Source organism: Amphiprion ocellaris, chromosome 19, assembly GCF_022539595.1.
Source record: "Amphiprion ocellaris isolate individual 3 ecotype Okinawa chromosome 19, ASM2253959v1, whole genome shotgun sequence".
In the NCBI taxonomy this organism is placed as follows: domain Eukaryota; kingdom Metazoa; phylum Chordata; class Actinopteri; family Pomacentridae; genus Amphiprion; species Amphiprion ocellaris.
The window spans coordinates 9,157,157-9,180,069 of NC_072784.1; the positions used below are offsets into that span (position 1 = coordinate 9,157,157).

Here is a 22,913-nt window from a genome sequence, read left to right on the forward strand (position 1 = left end):
AGTGACGACTATGGTGATGATGTACTGACCAATCGGAAGGAGCGCAGCACAGAAAGACCTTGAACGTTAGCCAGTCCCAGCTCGACTAGACTCATGGTGACGATAATGCTGTCAAAGATGTTCCAACCCACCTGCAACCATGACAACAATGGGCACGTTACCACGGGAACAGCTGTCAGCGGTGTGATCAGTGAGCTGCTCACTAACAAAGTCTGACCTGGAAGTAGTAATACGGGTCCATGGCCAGAAGTTTGAGGACCATCTCAGCTGTAAAGATCCCTGTGAAGACCTGAGTGGTCAGAGGGTAAAAGTTAGAGGACAGAGGTTAAAGGTTAGTCTTCTTGGGTTCTCTAACAGAAATATAATGCAGGTAGAGAAACAAGCAAGTACAAAAGGTACAGATATGTGATCACCTGAGGGAAACCTGTCTTACACACAGGAAGTAAGATGTATACTGTTCATTTTCCAGGAGATACCTTTGCACTTCAATTTAAGGGTTATTTTATTTTAAGTCCACTCTGAGTTTTACCAGCATGACAGGAATTTTACATGGTTTCAGGTTTTCATTTCATTGGTTTATCTGTCAGTGCCTTGCTCCAATGCCAATCTGTGGATTTCTTCTTTCAGTAAGTCTGTTAATGTCACCAGCAGGTGGTGGTATTTTCAACCAGACCTCAGATCGAACAGAGCTTATAATGATTCAAATGTATAATCAAACTGTTTCTCATCACTGACCAGATTCCCGACAGTCAGCAGCTCCTCGAACTTCTCCGTCATCGGATAATGCTCCATGGCCATGAAGACAGTGTTGAGGACGATGCAGATGGTGATGCCGAGGTCAACGAATGGGTCCATGACAAAGATGTAAAGCCACTGTTTTACCATTCGCCAACACCCACAACAGTTCCACTTCAGGAAGATGTTAGCAAATGCATACCAACATGGAGGACATGGCCTCTGGTCCTCCTCAAAGTCTGAAACACAGCAGCACAGTGGGAATATGAACTTGAAAATACACTTTCTCTAAGTTTGTGTTGATGGTGGAATGTTAGGATGCTGTGCCTGCAGCAACCGGCAGCAACAACAGTGATTACAGATGAAATTCACACACTAAGGGCTGGAGGGTGGATTGCTTTGATGTAGACACATAAGTGAGCAAAAAGGGAAAACAGCATCTAAACTGTCTTAAACACTAAGATCATCAAATGTAGACCAGACACTTTACATCTTTCAGACCATGACCACAAGATTCAGTGTAAAACAAAGCAGATCTTTAGACTAGCATTTTAATCAAAAATTTCCTTTAAATGTAGTTTAGTTTTGCCGTTTAATCTATTTTGATAGTAGACTGGTTCTGCTTCATTGTTAATACAGACACTAATGTTTCAACAGACTTAGCCAGCTCAGTGTTAATTACCAGACACACATCACGCAGTTAACAATTGATGATACTGAAAAGTATAATATTAATGATGTGATGTAGAATACTGCAGTACCATGTGTACCTTCCATGCCTGTATGGTCTTGCTCAGGGCTCTTTATGTCTGCAGATGAGTTCTTCTCCTGTGGTGTTGAATCTTGCTTCTCTAGGAGCTCTGCCTTGTTGGCCGCCTGCTTTAATGACAAAAAACAAACGTTCAGCTGTGTTGAGACGAATCTTTGTAAGTTTTCATGCATCACATCAGACCTCCTCCTCTCTCTTCTTCAGTGTCTCCAGGATCTGAGCGTACTCTTCCTCCTTCTGTTTGGCCTCGGCAATGGTGGCCTCGTTCTGCTCGGCATATGCCATGGCAACCACTGCCAGGATGAGGTTGATGAGGTAGAAGGACCCGAGGAAGATGACGATCACAAAGAAGATCATGTAGGTTTTACCTGCCGCTCGAAGAGTCTGCAGAGAGACAGACAGGTGAGACCTTATTATTTTGCTAATGCCTATATGGGCTTTTGAACTGTTATGCTGACATCACACAGCGGTGTGTATCTGATGTGACCGCTTTGTGTTTTATTCGCCATTCTGGATTCTCATCCTCACATAAGAAACTCTTGTAATCATGCTGCTTCTAGCTATGAAATAGTTCAAAGATCAGGTGAATTTCCATCTAACCAGCCTAAGTTTTAGTAAACAAGTGACTGGATGACTGTAGCTGGTGAAGCTCCGGCCTCAGCTGCAGCTTCCTCTGATCAACACTAAGCTCAGACTGCAGTTTCAGCCTCATTTCACTGGCTGCTGGTCGAGGTTACAGTTCTGCATAAAAGCTCACTATTAGATCTGAGATCTTCACCAGCTAAATATGCTGAAAGCTCAGATGGAGAAAGACTGAAATTGCGCTGCGTCTAAACTCTGGAATCATTCACAGTGAGATTACCCAGTTCATCTGAAACACTAAAGAATCTTCTCTACATGGTTTGACTCACTTTTTTCACTTTGGTGGTATAAATAAAGGACCAGTCTCTGTACTGGGACATGTTAGTTACTGACCAGCTGGAATAGGTTTTCCCAGAAGTCCTGGGTCATGAGTCTGAACAGAGCCAAGAATGCCCAACCAAAAGAGTCGTAGCTGGTATAGCCGTAGTTTGGGTTTCTCCCTGCCTTCAGACAGATGTAACCATCTGGACAGATCCTGAAATCATCGTCAATCATTGACCATTAAATCAGTCATCAGTCATCAGTCATCAATCATCAGTCATCAATCATCAGTCATCATTATCTCTATGTGAACTTACCCGGCATCTGAACTGTTGCCACACAACATAGCATCACGGTTTCCAGGCAGGTAGTAATAGTTGTCTGACGGACAGACAGACAGACACAGACAGTGTAAGTTAGTATCTCAGATGGATGATGAAAATGCGTTGAAACATCAGAACAATATTTGCAACCATCTTGAGGTCTTCCTACCTGGATTGTTGATGAACTCATAGTAATCAAAGTCACTGCTTCCTGTGTTGTTGCTATGGGTGTCATTACCAAGGAAATCTGTCTCGAGGACAAGGTCTGACGTGTGGTTCATAAGTGACGGCGGCATCAGGACACATTTTTGCTTCAAGTTTCCCATGAAAAGCTGCAGACCGATCAGAGCGAAGACGCTGAGGCAGAACACCGTCAGGATCATGACATCAGCCAGCTTCTTCACTGACTGGATGAGAGCTCCAACAATTGTCTTTAAACCTGCAGAGAGGACGGGTGTTACAGACTCCCAGCCAATCAGGTGTTTAAACCATCAAAGCGTTCACATGAACAGACTGAAGGTTAAGCTGAAGCTTGAAACTAAATTACAAATGCACACACACACACACACACACACACACACACACACCGGGGATGACAGTGATGGTCTTCAGGGCTCGAAGAACTCTGAACGTCCTCAATGCAGAAACATTTCCCAAATCAACAAACTCTGTTAGATACCTGAAACACAGAAACACACACCGTCATTGTCATCATCATCATTGTTGTCATCATTATTGCAAATATGCAGGTGTTCAGGTCAAAATGGCTTCTGCTGAGTTCTGTTCAGCCCAGTTAGAATCAATAAAAACATTCTGTGACAAAAAAATTTTACAAACTGTATGCTGTAGGATCAATAAGTTTCTCTCAGGGGTATTATTGATTATTGATTAGTGATTATTAGTCTGTGATCATTGTCTCTCAGGTGTGGTATTGATTATTAGAATATGTGAACAGTGTCTCTCGGGTGTGTTTTTGATTATTACAATCTGTGATCAGTGTCTATCAGGTGTGTTATTGATTATTACGCCATGCTGATGACCATGAAGTCCAGCCAGTTCCAGGGGTCTCTGAGGAAGGTGAAATCTCCGACACAGAATCCTCGCGACAGAACTTTGACTGTTGCCTCAAACGTGTAGATTCCAGTGAACACATATCTGTAGAACCAAAGAAGCATCCACTGAGACACGGAAACAGTAAAATACAGCAGAAAGACACTTTACAGCTGTTTGGACAACATGTTTCTTATCGTGTCATTAGACTGAGAACCCCCCACATGTTAACAACAATTATTAGTATTATCATCTCTAATAAATGAAAAGATCTCTGTCCGTCTGTCTTTTGCTTTTCTCGACAGTCATTTGTCAGATCTGCTTCACACTGCTGAGATCAGGGTCACTGTGACAAGTTAACAAACACATCACAGTTTATGGAAAAGGTATGGTAGCTGGTACAGCAGAGACGTGATCCTGAGGTCCCCAAAACGAACACCCTCCTCACCCCGGCAGCACTTTGAGATCCTGTCCATGAACGATACAAACAGGATCGGAAACAAAAGGCAGTCCAACACCCACAGGAAACAAGTCTGACTTTGTGTCGAGTATGTGGATATAGCATGTTATATTGTATTATATTGAAGTGTATTGTTGTGTATTATTCTGCATTGTAGTGTACTATGGTGTATTATATTGTAGTGTATTGTTGTGCGTCTGGACTCACTCAACAGTCTTGCTCCACGGTGGAGGATCGCTCATTGTCATGAACACGCAGTTGGTCAGAATCGTCACCATGATGAATAAACTGAATAAAGTTTTAGTTTTAAGAAACAAAAATCAATTCGCTGATCGATTATCAATAAACTGCAGATCAGTCAAACATTACGTTTCAAAGATCAGTCAGAGAGATGTCATGTGCTTCCAGAGCTGAACACCTGAACTGAAGCTCAGGTACACTGTGATGTTATTGTAAGTACACTACAAAGTACTGAGTGACGTCAGAGTAAATACGCTAAAAAAACTATACGGTGATGTCATGTAAAAGGATATGAATGAATGAGGATCTTGATGGCGAAGGTCCTCAGTGGGTTGAAGGGACTCAGCAGGTAACAGGCAGGTTCAGCATTAAATCTGTAGATAACGTTTCCTTTACTGAGGACGATGAAGGTCTGCAGACAGACAGACAGACAGACAGACAGACAGACAGACAGACAGACAGACAGACAGATAATGTGAAGGATCTAATGTACTTCAGTTTCCCAGAATGCATTTCACACACTCAGTTACTGAGTGATAATTTGAGTTTAAAATATTTCTGTGATTCTTTGATGTGATGTTCTAATGTTGTTCTGTCCATTTGACTGTTTTCTGTCCTTCAGACTGGGGTCTTGTGATGTTCCCCCTACAGACTCCTCTTAGGGCTTGATTTTTTAAAATTCTGAAGTCTAAAACATGAAATATTAAGAAATAAAAAAAATTGTTGAATTCAGAGGTAAAAAATTCTGACACATAATTTCAATGCCAAAACAGTTTAGTGCTTAAAAAATTGTAGAATTTTAAAATGTGCTGACGCAAATTTTCTGCCATAGAATTCTTGCTTCTCTGACCCTTCTGAGACAGATTAACATCATTTCCATGACCACAGGATATGAGAAGCTTCTCACTGCATCAGCTAGGATTAAATAAATTGTTGCAGCTGAAACATATTCATCACTGCAGTAATTATCTAATGGAAGGCTCTTACCTATTTGTTTAATTAAATCCAGGTGGTGACTTTTTTTTTTTTGGCCAGGCAGTGTATGTCCCTCTGTAGCTGTATGTTTTGTCACGCCTCGTCTATACTTCACAGAATGGGTTTAATAAAATATCAATTTAAAACATCTTTATATTCTCATTACATTCTGCCATGTTGTGAGATAAACTATAAATGAATATAAACTAAGTTCTCATGAATGCTGTTCTGCTCATCTGATCATAAAATACAATAAAACCTTCTGATGTTGAGATCCTAACATTACAATATTTTACTGCCAATTTCACAGATATTGATCTGTTTTCCAGCGACTCAGGGAATAGATAGCATTAAAGAGAGACCTTGTGTGATTGGTAGAAGGGATCCAGCTCCTCCAATGGGGTGTTGAGAAGGTTAGGGGGCGGATCTCCAAAGATGAAGGGGAGGGGCTTCCCGGCCTCCAGGTCACTGGCAGGCTTTGGAAGATCCTCCTCTGCTATCTGTCACTCACAGAGACAGCCAATCAGCAACAAGCTACTGAGATTATCATCAATCAGCACATTCTGGATGGTGTATTGATTAGGTGTCAGTGATTACAGGGTATTGACAGCCGATCAGTTTGTTTTATACCTCGATGTTCCTCTCCTTTCTCCTTTGTCGCTCCTTTTCCTCGACTTCGTATCGTCGTTGGATTTCCTCCAGTGAGGCTGGCGTGAAGCGTCTGAAAACCTCCGTACCAACAGGGGGCAGCAGAGACGGCATCTTGGCATCATGCGGCACCGCCCGATCCCTCCGTTGCTCAGTAACTGCCTCCTGGAAGAAGAAAGAGGAATGTCAGGTATTGTAACAGAACCATTAGGAGGTCTAGTCCACCTCGCTGACCAATCTCTTCATCAGATACAAGAACGTTGCTAGACAGTTAGACAGAAAACATGGAAACTAGTGGTGGGACGCGATTAAATTTTTTAAATCTAATTAATTACAGGCTTTGTAATTAATTAATCGCAATTAATTGCAGTTTTGTCAAATAGCATATTTGACACAATAAGTGAAGTTTTTCAATTCAAATAAAATTGTTGACAGTTGAATCAATGAATAGACAGATACGTGTTTATAATTTAAAATTTATTTAAAAAAGGAAAATGGGACATATAGAAAAAGTGATTTTGATGACTTAGCCTGAATTTAGTTGTTTTTCCACTGTATGGCACATAAAATCAGCATAAGTAGTTCAAGGAGCTTCAGAAAGTTGAAAATACAGAGATTCATTCTGTTTTCATCTTTTCTGGGTCTGATAAATGGTGTAATTTTGATGGTTCTTTTTATAGGAATATCAATTTTTATTTATGCAATTTTTTTTTATAAACAAAAAGTTTATATTTAAGTTATTAAAAGAGATATTTTTGTTGTTTAGGTTATTCCTCCTCCAAGGAGGCAGAGCCTCGACGGAGTAAAAACTTAAACCACAAAAATGTTTCATTTCTATTTATCTGCATTTTTCATCTGTCTGCTACATTCACAGATTACTGCAAATCTAAGTGCAATTATAGCGATTTTATTCAACATTTAAAGACTTTCTGTAAACTCAAGCACTGTCTAGAAAAGTGGTCTATTATGGGATGGCTACACCATTAGCATGACTCGTAGCTAACGTTAGCTCTGGTGCTAACAGCAACATGTTTTACATTGAGGTGATACCGTCGGCTTGAAGTGACGCAGTGATCAGAAAACTCTTTGTTGTACAATTTGCACACAACCAGGATTTTATCCAAGCTGCCATCAGGAAGATTTTTAAAAGGAAACCTTCTGTCCAACAAGCTCAATCTCATCTTCCTTCACTGTTTACCAGTGTCTGACTTCACTCAGTACTTCCTGTGCTTCTTCTTCATGGCTACAAACAGACTTTAGGTTCATTACCGCCACCTACTGGGCTGGAGTGTTCATCAGAGTTACCGTGTGCCAGAAACGAGGGAACTGAGGAGGGTGCAATTAATTGCGTTATCATTGTAACGCGTTATTTGCGCTGTAATTAATTAATCGAAATTAACGCGTTAATGTCCCTGCCCTAATGGAAACAAATCCAAAGAAAAACACACAAAAACAAGTATGAGAACTCGTCACAGAGTCAGTGCTGAAAACAACAGACAGAGACCGTGATGGACTGAGGTTTGCGGCAAACATGTCAACTCCTCTCGTACTGCATCAGGAGGAGTTACATCATCAGGAGGAGGAGATACATCATCAAGAGGAGAAAATCATCTGAAGGAGTTCCATCATCATCAGGAGGAGATAAATCATCAAGAGGAGATAGATCATCAGAAGGAGGAGATGCATCATCAGGAGGAGCTACATCATCGAGGAGTGACATCATCAGGAGGAGTGACATCATCAGGAGGAGCTACATCATCAGGAGGAGCTACATCATCATGAGAAGCGACATCATCAGGAGGAGATACATCATCTGAAGGAGATACATCATCAGGATGAAGAACTGTGTGTGTTCTGTACGTGCACACACAGTAGCACGCACAGAAACACAAAGAAACACACACAGTATTACACACAGACACACACAGTAACACCCCCCCTCGTGTCTCTGTTGCCAGGGGTGACCCCGCCCTTCGTTGCCATGGCAGCAGCAGCTGCTAGGAGTCATCAGTTTGACCCTCTGGTGTAAAATTACAGAGAGTACGATGACCCAGCTCATTCCAACACACACACACTGACGCACACTGACACACACAGTAACACACACACTTCATTCCTCTCTGTGTTCCAACATGATTTTCTTTCAGACCCTCCTCACCTCCCTCTGATCAACCGCCGACCTCGTGTCCTCCTCCTCCCCTTTTCCTTTCCTAATCTCTCAGAGAGCTTTCAGGTGGACTGCAGGCAGTGCTTCCACAGAGAGACTGGGAGGAAAATCAAAGCTACTGGATCAGTAAAATAAATGCAGCATGGCTGAAAAACAGTGAACAGAGGAGCGAGTTGTTGGACGGTACATTCAGCATGGTGAAACATCGTTCTACAGCTTAGAGTAGAGAAAAAAAGTCTGGAGGGGGAAACATGGAGATAGAGGAGACAACTTTAGTTCAGAGTTTTAACATCTGAGGAAACATGTTGGACACAATGGTTTTCCAGGTTTTTATTGACATTTTTGTAAAATAATTAACTTTTAAATGATGTGTAATTGAGTCCTATTGACAGAAGACATTTCTGAGTTCTCTCTCCTTCTTCATGTTGTTCTGTTTCTGCAGGACTTTAGATTGAAAAATGAACCACAGTGAAGAAAAATGAGACAGACACTAGAGTTCAGAGCGTTGAACAACTTCATTCTCATTGAGTTCTAAAAGTGTGTTTGTTGTGCTCCTGATGAAGAAGGTGCTCTGATTGGTTGATCGCCTATGTGTGATCTGTTGATCAGCATTAAAACATTTACTACTGTTCAGGTAGAACACAGCTCATGACTTTAACTGAGACTGAGAAAGTTTGAATGCTGGTGTTGAGGCAGTGGCAGTCGGATATATTGTGCAACTCACTGATTTGGACACAGTGAACCAGTTAGCAGACAGACAACAGAAGCAGTTGGTTTTTAAATGTCTAGTTAACTCTGCTGGGTCTTTCCTTCAGTCCTCAATCAGGGCTTCCACATGAGGACCACTGCTGCTCTCCATATCATTCAACTATTATAATATATATAATATAGCTCAAAAACGATGACACAGTTATCTAAAGCTCATTTAATTCCTGCAGTCTGTTCAGTCACCTGTAATCCACTACAGTGTCACACAGACAAACCCAAGTTCATGCTGTTTTCAAACTGTGAAGGTCTCAGTTTCAGACGACTGTCCTCCTGGAGGAGTCCAGGACAACATGTTCCGTGTTACAACAACTTGTTAAAACATGTTCTAATCCGACATGGACTTTTGTCTGCTTGCAATCCACACAATACAACGCTGTGCTACACAACGATCAATAATGTTTAGTGCTGATAATCAGTAGAGCTACTGAGTGAACCAATGAACCAGTAAACAAGTGAACTGGTGAAAGATTTCAGATGTGAAACTTTAGATCTGAGAAAGAAGCCCCCTGGAGAACAATCTGTCTGTCTGTCTGTCTGTTGGTCAGGCTGTCCACCTACTCAGTGACTCCTCTGGTTCCCACAAATATTAGGCTACAGGCAGCTAAATACAGCAAGACACACACACACACACACACACACACACACACACACACACACACACACGCACACATGCACACACACACACGCACGCGCGCACACACACACACACACACACACACACACACACACACACACACGTTTTCTCTGCTGTCAGTGCTGAGATGAGGGTGTGAATAGTGAAGTGTTTGAAGCACAGCAGGTCAGTTTAGTTCCACCTGCTCATATTCAGCATCAGTGGGAATAAAGTGATTTATGTGTGATTCATTTGTTGTATAAAAATGCCTGTGATTGAGTGATGAGTGTTCTTCTAACAGACAAACTCAACGGCCAAGTCCAGAGCTGATTGTCAGAGGTGTATGAACACTCGTGGTTGAGTTAATGTGACCTGCACTGCGCTGAACTGTATGCTGGTAAAATAAACACTGGTGTTTGTGTAGAAAGCAGTAACCAGCCATGAAAACTGAATTTCAGTTGGTTAATTCTTGACAATAGAGTGGCAATAAAAGCACCATTCACCTCAACTCATTCAGAGTGCAAGTCACCATTGATGCTGTGATCTACAGATGAGCAACAACTATTCCGGTCTATCCTCTTACTGACATCTTCCCAACATCTTACCAACATCTTATCAATATCTTATCAATATCTTAACAAAATCTTACCAGCATCTTACCAACATCTTATCAACATCTTAACAATATCGTAACAAAATCTTACCAGCATCTTACCAACATCTTATCAACATCTTAACAATATCGTAACAAAATCTTACCAACATCTTCCCAACATCATAACAACATCTTAACAACATCTTACCAGCATCTTACCAACATCTTACCAACATCTTACAAACGTTCCAACAGCATCTTACCAGCATCTTTACGTTAACAAAATCTTACCAACATCTTGTCAGCATCGTACCACCATCTTACGAACATCTTATCAACATATTTACAACATCTTAACAACATCTTAACAACATCTTACCAGCATCTCACCAGCTTCTTAACAGCATCTTACAAAGATCTCACCAACATATTAACATCTTATCAACATCTTACCAACATCTCGCCAACATATTAACAACATTTTGACAACATCTTACCAACATCTTTGCAGCATCTTATCAACATTTCACCAATATCTTATCAACATTTTAACAACATTTTTCCAGTGGTAGTTAATGAGTAAACAGCAGCAGCAGGAGTAGCAGATACCACAAAAGGCAACATTTAGTAACGCAGCAGCATTAAGAGGGTATACAAACTGGGGCAATTGACACCGTATCTCAGCGTGGCCTGTTGTTTTTCATTAATAAATACCATGTGAAGATCTTTAAATGTGTTTGTCCAAGCTATTAAATGTGGAAATTTGAAATAAAAGACAGTTGAATAGGGTTGGAGTTGATATAAATGGTCTTTCCAAGTGTAAACTTTTGTTTACAACTACACGTTTATGAGCTCCCAAAATGCAGACATTCAGCTGTATTTAAACATCTTGGATGAAATGAAGAACTCACACTCATCAACATTTAGTCTACAGTCTAAATTGAATGTTTGTCTCTGTTTCTCTTTGTTACTCACACATGCAAATATAAAGCATAAACATGCAAATGTGTAGACATGTACAAAATACACAATCACATCCAACATATATGAAGACATGATTATTAAAATATTAAACAACAGAAACACTAATGATAGTAGAAAACAAGTCTTACTGTTACAGCCGCCGTTGGCTCGATCTCTGCTTTAAACTAAAGGTGTGTGTGTTACGTGCACGTTCGTGTATCTGTGTTTGTAAATGTGTGTGTCCGTCACTAACATGTCATTCAGCCTCTTGTCTTTGTGATAACCGGCGCCACACACAGACTGACAGAGACAAACCGCATTAACGCTCATCATGTCAGTCTTATTTTTCACCTCCAGATGGCGTTGAAGGCAATTAAAATCTACATAAAATTTAAAATTTACAATATTTGAAAGGTATAAACTGTAACTTATTATTTCTGTTTAAAATAAGATAACATAAACTTTGAAAAACTTAATCCCTCATCAAAATTTACAACAAAATAGAATGTAAAATATATAGAACCAGATAGTTTCCTCAAAGGTTAAAGCAACAACACAAGAAAACATAAAAACAAACACATGCAAAGATGAGCCATGCTTCAAAAAAAATATTCTCGCATGGAAACGTGTTGCATCTGAATATTGCCTGCTTGGTGGCCGTGTCACTTGTGGACCACTAGGTGGTCACATGACAGCGCTTTAGCTTCAGTCTGGTAGAAGCGTCGATGTCACCATCTTTCATGAGGAGTCTTCAGTTCTAAAGTGCAGCACTGATGTAGATGTTTGTCTGTTGGGATTGCTGTTGGAGCTGCAGCTGCTTACAGGTTTACTTCAGAGCAGCATTTACTTTGCTGCTCTGCACATGAAGCTGAACCTGAAGATGAAGAGGAGGAGTTGGTTTCTCTGCTGTTCATTATTCACATCATTTACCAGCAGAACCAGAGCATGAGGAAAACAAAGTGACTGAAGCTGAACTCATTTAGTCCCTGAGCTGCCTACATTGGCTGCTATCAACATATAAGTTGTTTTCCAGGACAAATTTGGAGCTTGTGAATCCAGAAAATCTGAAAAAGTGCTAGAAAATCTTCAGCTGCAGAAAAGAAAAGAGGAGCCATGACTTTGAAAAGCAGACGGAGGCTCTAAAACTCTTCAGTTGGTCCAGAATCAGCTAAAATATTACTCAACTGTCCATCCACGGTCAGTTTCAGGTTAACGCCGACCATATGGCTGCGATCAGTGTTTACTGATTGATGTCACTCTGAGAGAAGTTACAGAAACATGAAATCTATCAGTCTGACTAACTCAGTTTCTCTTGAGTTAAATCTTAGAAATATTTGTTATTTTTTCGCTACAAAGGAACATGAGTTCAGTATGTTCTGCTCTTCCTGAAAGAACTGCAGCTGAGAAACGCTCAGACATTCGAGGGTTAATAAAATTACACTTGTCTTTTTCTGAGAGAGAGACAGGTGACTGATGAATACACACACACACACACACACACACACACACACACACACACACACACACACACACACAGCTGTTATCAGTGTTGTTCCAGCAGAGTGTGATGTTGTGTCACACTGATAGAGAAAAGTCCTTCTGCTTTTAATGCAGCCACACACACCATGATATGTGTGTGTAGGTGTGTGTGTGTAGAGGTGTGTGTGTGTGCATGTGTGTGTGCGTGTGTGTAACAGTAGACTGCAGAATGTTGTTGGACTCGGACAGAAACGTCCGGTATTTCCTGTCTCTCTCCTCGCTGAAGTCAAACCAAGTGTTAGAGCAGGAAGTGAATGACAGACCACAGCTGGCAGAGAACTCCAGCAGACAGGGGGCGCTGTTCAGATCATTTCAGGTAAAATTTAACGGTAAACACTTCAATATCTACAACCTGTGTTCATATCCGCCAGTTCTGCTAGTGATTTTATTTTGACCTAAAACACCTCAATTCATTTAAAAGTAGAGAACCAGTCAAACTTTTTTCCCCGATTAGTTTACTGAAGAATGTTTGACTTCACACTTCTTTGATGTGTGAAATACTTTAACTACTGGTCACTGTTTCAGTTTACTTTAAATGAGTCAGTTATTACAACGGTGACAACATGAAAGCATGTGAACAATATTTGACTATGAAATTTTTCTGAACCATTTTTTTTCCCTGAAGTGCCAGGATGAAACCAGGATGTTTAATAGTTGAATATTCACATAAAAGTTTTTCTCTTTAAACCAAAGCTTCCATGTGGAGATTAGGATGTGTATTAATTCTATATTTAATAGTTTTATGGCACAGAAATCTAACATACTTTTTTAACTATGGAGCAGTTCTTCTGTGAGTCAAGGCCTGTTTAGCTTTTTCATGTACATGTACTGTACGTGCACCCAGGTGTGATCTACTCACATGTCAAAAGTTCTACACAAAACAGCCAACGAAGGATGAGGAGAAGATAGTTTTATATATTTATATATATTAGGACTGGGACTTTAACACATTCATTTCGATTAATTAATTACAGAAAAAAATAATGCGTTAAAAACAATAGCGCATTTAATTGGCCCTTTCTCAGTGGAGTTTTTTCTGGCACACCGGTAACACTGATGAACACTCCAGCCCAGTAGGTGGCGGTAATGAACCTAAAGTCTGTTTACCAGCTGCAAAGAAGATACACAGGACACTGGTTCACAAGTAAGTTTGGTGAACAGTGATGGAAGATGAGACTGCATTGCTTAGCTTGTTGGGCGAAAAATTTTCTTTCAAAACTCTTCCTGATGGCAGCTTGGATAAGAGCGTGGCTGTGTGCAAACTGTGCAATAAAGAGTTTTCTTATCTCCGCAGCACTTCAAGCCGACGGTATCACCTCGATGCAAAACATGTTGCTGCGAGCACGAACAAGCTACAGGTCCACAGGGGCATTTTTTCTTATGCGCAAATGCACCTGAATATCGCCTGCTTGGTGGGCGTGCACTGGTGGGCCACTAGGTGGTCACATGACACCACCCAGTGTAAATGTTTGCCACCACTGTCCTAAATTAGCAGTATTGCTGAATACCAAACCATTATTTTATGTTTCTATAATGGTTAATCCACCAGTATGTGCAAGCACTTTAATCAAAGTGATATTTTTATGCTAAAATATAATTATTGTTGTTATCAATGAATTTTCAAATTTACTGTTTTACACAAAAGCAGAATAAAATAATAAAGCACATTATTAATTTTTGATTGAGATGCCAAATTACAATAATTTGCTTGCATTCCTGAACAGAAAAAATTGTTTTAGTGGTTGTATGTTATTCTTGACTCATTTCTGACAGTGCCATGAAAAAATATTTACTCCCTTCTCAAAGTCTTATTTTTTTTTTGCATTTTTTCCCGACTTTAATGTTTAAGATCATCAAACAAATGTAAATATTAGAAAAACATAACTCTAGTAAACACCAAATGCAGTTTTTAAATGATGATTTTATTTATCAAGGGAAAAAATAAATATAGAAATATTGATGATGTGAAGACATTATATATGTGTACAGACTTTGTGTCTGATGTTTGTGTGTCACTCTGATAAATTTGTCTCCTCTAGAGGTTTGTTGGTCCCAAATGTTGGTGTTAAATTTTGCTGTGTGTGTGTCTGATTGAGTCGTATCGAAACTCACAGACAGCCGACTTCAGTTTCTGTCTGAAATCTGTACGACCAACGCACACAGACACACACACACACAGACACACACACATGCACGCACGCACACACACACAGACACACATTTGTGTTCCCGTGTGTGTAGTTTGTGAGGATCACATTGCAATTCAGATGCCAAGAAACTTGTAACTGAAAAACTGCCAAATGTTTTGCAATTGTGCATGTGTGTGTTACTGTGTGTGTTACTGTGTGTGTGTCTGTGTGTTACCATGTGTTAATGTATGTGTGTCTGTGTGTTCATGTGTGCTACTGTGTGTGTCTGCGTGTTACCGTGTGTTAATGTGATTGTCACTGTGTGTCTATGTGTCTTATTGTGTTACTGTGTGTGTCTATGTGTCTTATTGTGTTACTGTGTGTGTTACTGTGTGTGTCTATGTAAAACTTCATTCAGTCTTATTTTTCTTGAATAATTTAAATGAAAAAACTACATTGCTAACCCTGCCGTTACTCGGCAACAGGACCTCCATCTGAGTGCAGCAAATAACAACAACAAAACAACAACATCAGCCTCCTGTGACACAGTTTTTGTTTGTGGCGTACCATAAACTTCAGTGCAGCGGACGGAGCATGCTCAGGTGTAGATCAGGTGACTGACTCGGCCAATCAGGAAGGTAAATCTGACTTACTTAAATTTACTAGAAACCTGTGTTTACTGTTAATTCACAATGTTCAGAATGTGACCAGGATGTACAGATGTCATAGATTCATATTTTTTATTAACACGTGTAGTAAAGCATCGAAGAGTGTTGTCACCCAAAATCATGTCACATCAATGCAGAGATATATATATTTTATATTCTATACACACACTTGTCAGTCCTGTTGTTGACGTGGTTTGTGTCATCCAGCTGTTGCCTCTTTTACACCGATCAGCCACAACATTATGACCACCGGCAGGTGAAGTAAAGAACATCGATAATCTTGTTATAATGCAACGTTCTGCTGGGAAACCTTGAGTCCTGACATTCATGTGGATGTCTGACATGTACCACTCACCTAAACGTTGCAGGTCAAGCAACCCCCCCATTTCAACAGCAGTCCTTGATGCCAGCTGCCACCCTCAGCCGGACAATGCACCCCGAGAAATAACAAAAACTGCTCAGGAGTGGCCAAGAGAGCACAACAAAGCTAAGGTGTTCACCTGGGTTCCACACTCCCCAGATCCAAATCTTACTGAGCATCTGTGGGATGTCCCAGGATAAGTCTGATCTAGGTAGATCCCACCCTGCAACCCACAGGACCCACAGAAATCACTGGTGCCACAGGAAATTCCCAGAGGTCCTGTGTCCATGTCCCACTCGGTCAGAGGAGTTTTAGCAACATAAAGGAGACCAACACAATATTAGGCAGGTGGTTATTATGTCATGCCTGATTGATGTACATCACAGGTCCTGAAGGTTCTTCTTGCAGGACACATCTGAGCTCTTCCTTCCTCTACCTGCAGCTCAGGAACTGAGACATCCTTTTTGAACTTCAACCCTACATTTGATTGCCGGGTTGTGCAGAACGGAGGCGGCTGATATCAGTGAAATGCGATGAGGTTCGTGTTCTGCTGCAGGATGAAGCAGCTCAGAGTTCATTCTGCTCCTCCATCATCTTCACAGATGAGGGAGATGCTTTTAATATCATTTTTCAGCCTCATAAAGGTTGCTTTGACTTTTAATGACACATCTCTGGTCCTCATGTTAAAAATTGGCAACTGCAGGCCGCAAAGGTGATGAGAACCTTGAATCAACCTGAGCCCTCTTCTGTCTGCCCTGATGAAGCAGTGAAACACACCTGAGCACTGCAAACATCTGTGAAGCCAAGAGTTCCAAAGTCTGTCTGAGTAAATTTGAGTGAATGAATGTGACACGATGCAGCAAACATTAGCATGGACATATCTAAGAGCTCTTGGTTTACACTGTGTAAGCTTCACATACGTAGCTCTTAGCTGATTAGCTTAGATGTTAGCAGCTAGCAGCACACATGTTTCTGCTGGCTTGCCACTGTGTGCTGCCACTCCTCTTTCAACACTGAGCAGAGATAGCTTCAGTAACCAGATATGTGTGATAATCCATCTATATTAAAGGTTTCCTGTGTCAGGAGCTGCCACCTCGTCTTATAGCACACTTACGTTCCTGAACTGATGCTAGCAGCGCTAATCTGACCAGCTAAATGCTATTTCCTCTGGCAGACTGTTAACCTTTCTGTGTGACCCTGCTCAGTTAGCGGTTAGCCTGGCCACAGCCACACTGAGCTAATTTAAACTGCAGCAGTTGTTGGTGGCAGCAGTTGTTAATATCTGATCCCTGATCAGCTTGTTCAACAGTCAGCTGGCCTATAAATACTGTGCCTGCTGGCTTATCTTAAACTCTAACCTCAGTCAGCAGTCCGTCTTATAAAACCCAACCTGAAGCTCATCATCCAGCTGATGAGCTCCTCTTTAAAACTATTCTGAGTCACATGGATCTGTGGATAATGTAGCGCTGCAATGCTGCTGCTCACTGATACAGTCTCCTATTAAGACAGACTGGTCATCTGGTTTCTGTCAGCAGCTTATCCACTCACAACATGTAAAGATTTAAGAATATTCCCAGTGAGACACCCGAGAGTCCCTGGCTGTGTCTTCTCTTTAACTTATTAGTTACGGTCACTCAGTTACCTGAAACATGATCAAAGTCGAATACTGATGTTTTGAAAAATGAAATAATCTTAGAGTGAGAAACAAAGACTTTCAGCTCAACAAAATGCACTGTGAATGTAAATTTAATGAATTTATTAACCAAATATTGAAGTTGTTGTTTTGGTGTCGATTGAACAAATGCGTTGCTGATGAACCTTCAACCTTTTCACAATAAAACCTAAAATCTGAACCTGTGTCCAGCTTCAACCAGCAAACTTGAAGCTGCCTCTTCATCCACATCTGTTGTTTGGCCTTTAACCTTTACAGTAAGCTGTCATTAACCCTTCAATTGCTGCAGCCTCTCACACACCGTAAACCTAGCCCTAACACTAACCCTAAGTCCCGAAATCTGAATCTAAACCTAACCCCAACCCAGTTCAATGGGGGGAGTCATTGAGAAAATGTCTCCATCCTAACCCTAACCTTGACCCTGACCCTAAGCCTAAACCTAACCCCAAACCTAAACCTAACCCAGACTCTTAATCTAAACTTATATCCAGCCCTAACTCCCTAAACCGAAACCTGACCATAAACCTAAACCTGAGTTACTGAACCTAAACCAGCACACACACAGAGACCCTGAACATACATACAGACACACAACATGTAAGATAGAAATGAAGACACAACACACACAAACACACAACATGACAGACACACAACTTACACTCAGCACGACTGAGAGGATCAGTGTCACAGCAGCACAGCAGGTGTGCTACACAACACCACACACACTCACACACACGCTAACAGCATTCACAAAAACAGTTTTAATGAGTACAGAAGTCAGACGAGCCACAACCATGACGGACACGCAACGCACACATACACACGATGCGTTCAGGTACAACACAGTAAACATGCAGACGACATGAATGATGCGTTCACAGTCAGCTGACACAGACTCAGTTACTGAACATTTTTGCCTTTTTTCAGTATTTACAGAAATTCAATATTACACTGAAACATCTCAAAAATTCTGGTTCCCATGGATTAGAACCAGAAGCTTAACTCCTGTTAGCGTGAGGATGTCGCTCATCCAGAGATAAATCTCAGGAGGAAAACTTCACACACTTTGAAAGCAACTTCAAACACAGAACAACACAAAGTCCAGCAGAACCAACGGGGACCGGTTCTGTGTAAACAGAGTGAAATAAACACAGGATGGTTCAGTCCTACCTGCTGTAGATTCAAGAATAACTCCAGTAAACATCAGCAGCGTGTCCGTCTGTCTGTCCACCTGTCTATCTGACGTCTGTCTTCCTGTCTATCTGTCTTCCTGTCTATCTGTCTAACTGGCTATCTATCTGTCTGTCTGTCTCTCTCCCTGTCTGTCTGTCTGTCTGTCTGTCTGTCTCTCTCCCTGTCTGTCTGTCTGTCTGTCTGTCTGTCTCCCTGCCTGTCTTACTGCTGCTGTCTTCGAGCGTCGCCTTGCTTCGCCTCTCCGACTGAAACCTGAGAGGTCAGGTAGTGTGTCACACACACATGCGCACACACACATTAAGCCACATGTTCATCAGTTCCCATCATAACTTTAATTCATTTGTTATTTATAGAAATGCATTGCTGAAACAAAACATAACGCTGACATAAAAACAAAACGTAAACAATGACTTCATTAATGAACATTATTTAGTTACTTGTTCAGTATTCCTTCCTTTAAACCAAGAGTTAAGGTAGCAGTTTAAGTGAGACAACAGCTGTTGAAAAGAAGCACAACAGGCGTAAACATTAAATACAGCATGTAAAGAGAACTCTGCTGGGGGGTGTTTTTAAGATAGAAAGTCATTCTTCTGATGAGAAACTTGTCTGTGCACCAAGACAAAAACTATGCTGTCAGAAGATAAACTGTAGAATCAAAATGTGAAGAATATGCTTCCACAAAAAGCAGTTTGTTTGCAGATTACAAAGATGAGTGTAACAGTGAAGCATCCTGTCGGTTTTGTTGAACTAGTAACTTTTATCAGTGTTTTATTTTCTGTACCTACTTGATCCTTTGTAGGATCATAATGATGAATGCTGACCCTTTAATGTTCTGTAACTGTAGATGTCCTGAGCTAAGGTCGACTTTCACACACAGAGCTCGATGCTCACTTACTACTGGGAACAACTTGGGGTTTTAGTGTTTTGACAAAGGTCACTTTGGTACATGGAGCAAACTGCCAACTCTGTCAGTGGAGTCACAGCCACTCCATATAATGTATTGGGAAAATCCTTTCAAGTCAGAAATATGTTATTCTTATTTTATTCAAGTTTTCACAAACATGTAGAAACTTTCAGACTCAAACAGGTAAACACTCTTCTTGTGTTTTACAGCCAGTTTGGAGCTTTGAAGCAGCAGGAACATTGAAGCTTTCAGGAGACTGGTGCATTTTCAAACATTCCCGTCACTGATGCTTCAGTATCAATCAGTATTAATACCAGTATCAATTAGTATCAATATCAGCATCAGTCATTATCAGAATACTGTATTTTGTAGGGTTTTAGACAGACCTCAGGCTGTGTCCATCCAACAGAACAGCTCATGTAGCAGCAGCAGTAAAGTCCTTTCACAGCTGACAGCTGGAGACTCATTAATGAGTTATACTACCCCCTACTGGCAACACAGAATAAGTGCAAAAGATGGAACAGATGAATGAAGGAAGCAGCATGGAAGGATCCCATGTAGAATTTTTCGGTCGGCTAATTTTCACAGTATTTCTATTTATTTTCTGGATGTCATCAGTGTTGCTGCTGCTACAGATTTCTATTCATCTGTCCTGAAACTACAGAGACCGCTGAGGTGTGGTTAAATGGGTCTGGCTAAACCATAACATTCCAACAGTACAAGTCTGCAGACTCTCAGGACCGTACCAATAGGTCCACACTAGAGGTGGGTAGATCGATACAAATATCAATAAAATCGATACCAGCGTTGGCATTGATATTGAATGACACCAGTGTAATAAGATCGATACTTTAGTCTCAGTTTCCCTCCTGCATGCCAATTACAAAGACTAGCACCGTGTGAGCAGCATCTACCACAGTCTGCACACTACATTTACCAGTGTCCCTTAGGGAACATTGGTAAATGTAGTGTCTGTGAATAAGCAAATGTTCAGCTAGTGAGATGCTTCATCTGTAACCAGGTGGGACCAAGTGGGCGTGACAAACTGACAATGTCTGTCATGCTTTATTATCAGACAATAACCATAAGGGGGGAATTTTTTGTATTCATCATTACAAAAGTAACTGCGAAAAATTTAATGTGAAAATGCATCTTAAAAAAGCATTTCCTATTTCAGTGACAGAAGTATTGAATATTGACCAAACTGTCAAAAATGAACACTGTTTCAGGAGGCTATCCCTTGCTTTGTGATTTCATTGGCAACCCAGATTCTTCCTCGTCTGACCCACAGAAAACCTACCCAGGAATTAGTCTGATTCTTAAACACTGTTAGCATTTACAACACAATCTTCATTCCAGACCATATACAGCACCTAACCTTTGTTCTAAACCTACCAACTACTGAAAAAGTTAGTCTGTAGTATTGGTATCAGTATCGATAGTGGCCCTGTATTTACTTGGTGTCGGGTCGATACCAAATCTTGCAGTGTCACACACCATTAGTCTACACTTCTAGGACCTTACATTTACATCCATTTATTCAAGACAGCGCCACCAAGAGCAATGGATGATCACTAAAGTGAACATCTTGCGGTTTTAAAGGATGATTTCACTCTATCAGAACTTTGAAAGGTTTATTTGAGGAGTATTCCACATGAAGTACTACTTCATGTCCAAGTGCCGATAGTTTTAAAGGTTTATTCCACCCAAATAGTGCTTTTTAACTCACAAGTTAAAGTTTGAAAGGTTTAATTCTTATTACAATAATGGTGATAGCTTGGTTGCTAAGACTTGCATTTGGACAGTGTAATTAGCGTACTTATGTCATTATCAGTAAAATAATAATGGAATCATCTGCTGTGGCCTCTGGATCTCAAACAGGATGGTTTGAAAAGTTGAAAGAGGCAAAATGCAAGGACAACTCTGTACGTAACCCCATAGCATTGATGCATCGAAAAACGTCAAAATTATTAACACAATTAAAACTGCAAAACAATGAGTATTAAAAACAAGCATTCACACTGACAGTTGTTGCAGCTTATTGACAGAGATCATTTCATGCTTTTATCATCTGAAGTATTAATTAATATGCTGGCTGGAGTTAATTGCCGTCTGAGAGCTGAGCTGCCAAGATCACACTATGACTGAATGAAACACATCAGCAAACAAGCTGAGTTGGTTTAACAGCAGCTTTCTTTAGTTAAACTGTGGCCATTTGCAGGGTTTAATGGGTCCTGAAAAGTGCAGCCTCCAGGTCTGCAGACACATCCTACTCTAAAGCTCAGCTACTGAGAATACAGCAGACAGAAAGCCTTAGATTGCATCCAAAATCACCTACTATACCTGCAGTTTGCCCAGACTTGGTTAAAATATAGTATGACAAATAAGTGTACAATTCGCCAAACACCAAATGTACTCTGAGATACTTACTCAGAAAAGATGGACCAGTTGACCTCACCTCCTGTATCCCACAATGCAGTGCTGGAACATTAACACTGATTTGTAGAGCATCATTAAAACTTTGCAGGTAACACGCTACTATGGACTTTTACCACCTCAGGAAGTTATACAATGAAATATTGCAGGCTGAGATATAATTTAGGCTTTTGATTAAAAAATTTTTCTCATATGTGCCGTTAACACTCGAAGCTGTGGGCAGAAGCAACATGTCAGACTGAAACAAGAAAAAGGGAAGCATCTCTGGCTGCTGGTCCTGATGAGGGAACTGAGGCTGGATGATGAAGTATTCACCTTCCTAACATAACATAATTGTAGCACAATATACACTCACTGACCACTTTATCAGGTGCACCTTGCTCGCAAAAGTGCACCTAATAACAACTGCCTTAATTCTTCATGGCATGTGTTCAACAAGGTGTTGGAAACATTCCTCAGAGATTTTGGTCCATATTGACATGATAGCATCACTCAGTTGCTGCAGATTTGTCAGCTGTACATCCATGATGCCAATCTCCTGTTCCACCACATCCCAAAGGTTCTATTGGATTGAGATCAGGAAATCTGTTTGAGATGATCTGAGCTTTGTGACATGAAGCATTATCCTGCTGGAGGTAACCATCAGAAGATGGTCCACTGTGGTCATAAAGGGATGGACATGGTTAGCAATAATACTCAGGTAGGCTGTGATGTTTAAACAATGCTCAGTTGGTACTAAGGGGCCCAAAGTGTGCCAAGAAAATATCCACAACACCATTACAGTACCAGCAGCCTGAACCA

The 22,913-nt window shown here is 40.8% G+C and overlaps 1 protein-coding gene across 7 annotated transcripts in view; it reads right to left on the reverse strand.

Moving 5' to 3' along the window:
* Window positions 1-18,996, reverse strand: part of scn4ab (sodium channel, voltage-gated, type IV, alpha, b) — a 28,517-nt gene extending 9,521 nt beyond the window's left edge. Inside the window, exons 1-16 of one of the 7 annotated variants that reach the window (XM_055005349.1) lie at window positions 18,749-18,996; window positions 8,262-8,416; window positions 6,086-6,268; window positions 5,818-5,955; window positions 4,774-4,892; window positions 4,448-4,537; window positions 3,757-3,885; window positions 3,318-3,409; window positions 2,900-3,169; window positions 2,725-2,788; window positions 2,480-2,621; window positions 1,688-1,888; window positions 1,497-1,611; window positions 736-974; window positions 218-289; window positions 30-131 (exon numbers count right to left, since the gene is read on the reverse strand). In XM_055005349.1, the coding sequence (XP_054861324.1) occupies window positions 30-131; window positions 218-289; window positions 736-974; window positions 1,497-1,611; window positions 1,688-1,888; window positions 2,480-2,621; window positions 2,725-2,788; window positions 2,900-3,169; window positions 3,318-3,409; window positions 3,757-3,885; window positions 4,448-4,537; window positions 4,774-4,892; window positions 5,818-5,955; window positions 6,086-6,217 (1,905 nt within the window). In that variant the 5' untranslated portion in view covers window positions 6,218-6,268; window positions 8,262-8,416; window positions 18,749-18,996. Of the gene's footprint in view, window positions 1-29; window positions 132-217; window positions 290-735; window positions 975-1,496; window positions 1,615-1,687; window positions 1,889-2,479; window positions 2,622-2,724; window positions 2,789-2,899; window positions 3,170-3,317; window positions 3,410-3,756; window positions 3,886-4,447; window positions 4,538-4,773; window positions 4,893-5,817; window positions 5,956-6,085; window positions 6,269-8,261; window positions 8,508-18,748 lie in introns of all 7 variants that reach the window. The other 6 variants (XM_055005348.1, XM_035947897.2, XM_035947896.2 and 3 more) reach the window with 6 other exon arrangements.
* Window positions 18,997-22,913: the final 3,917 nt, after the last annotated feature.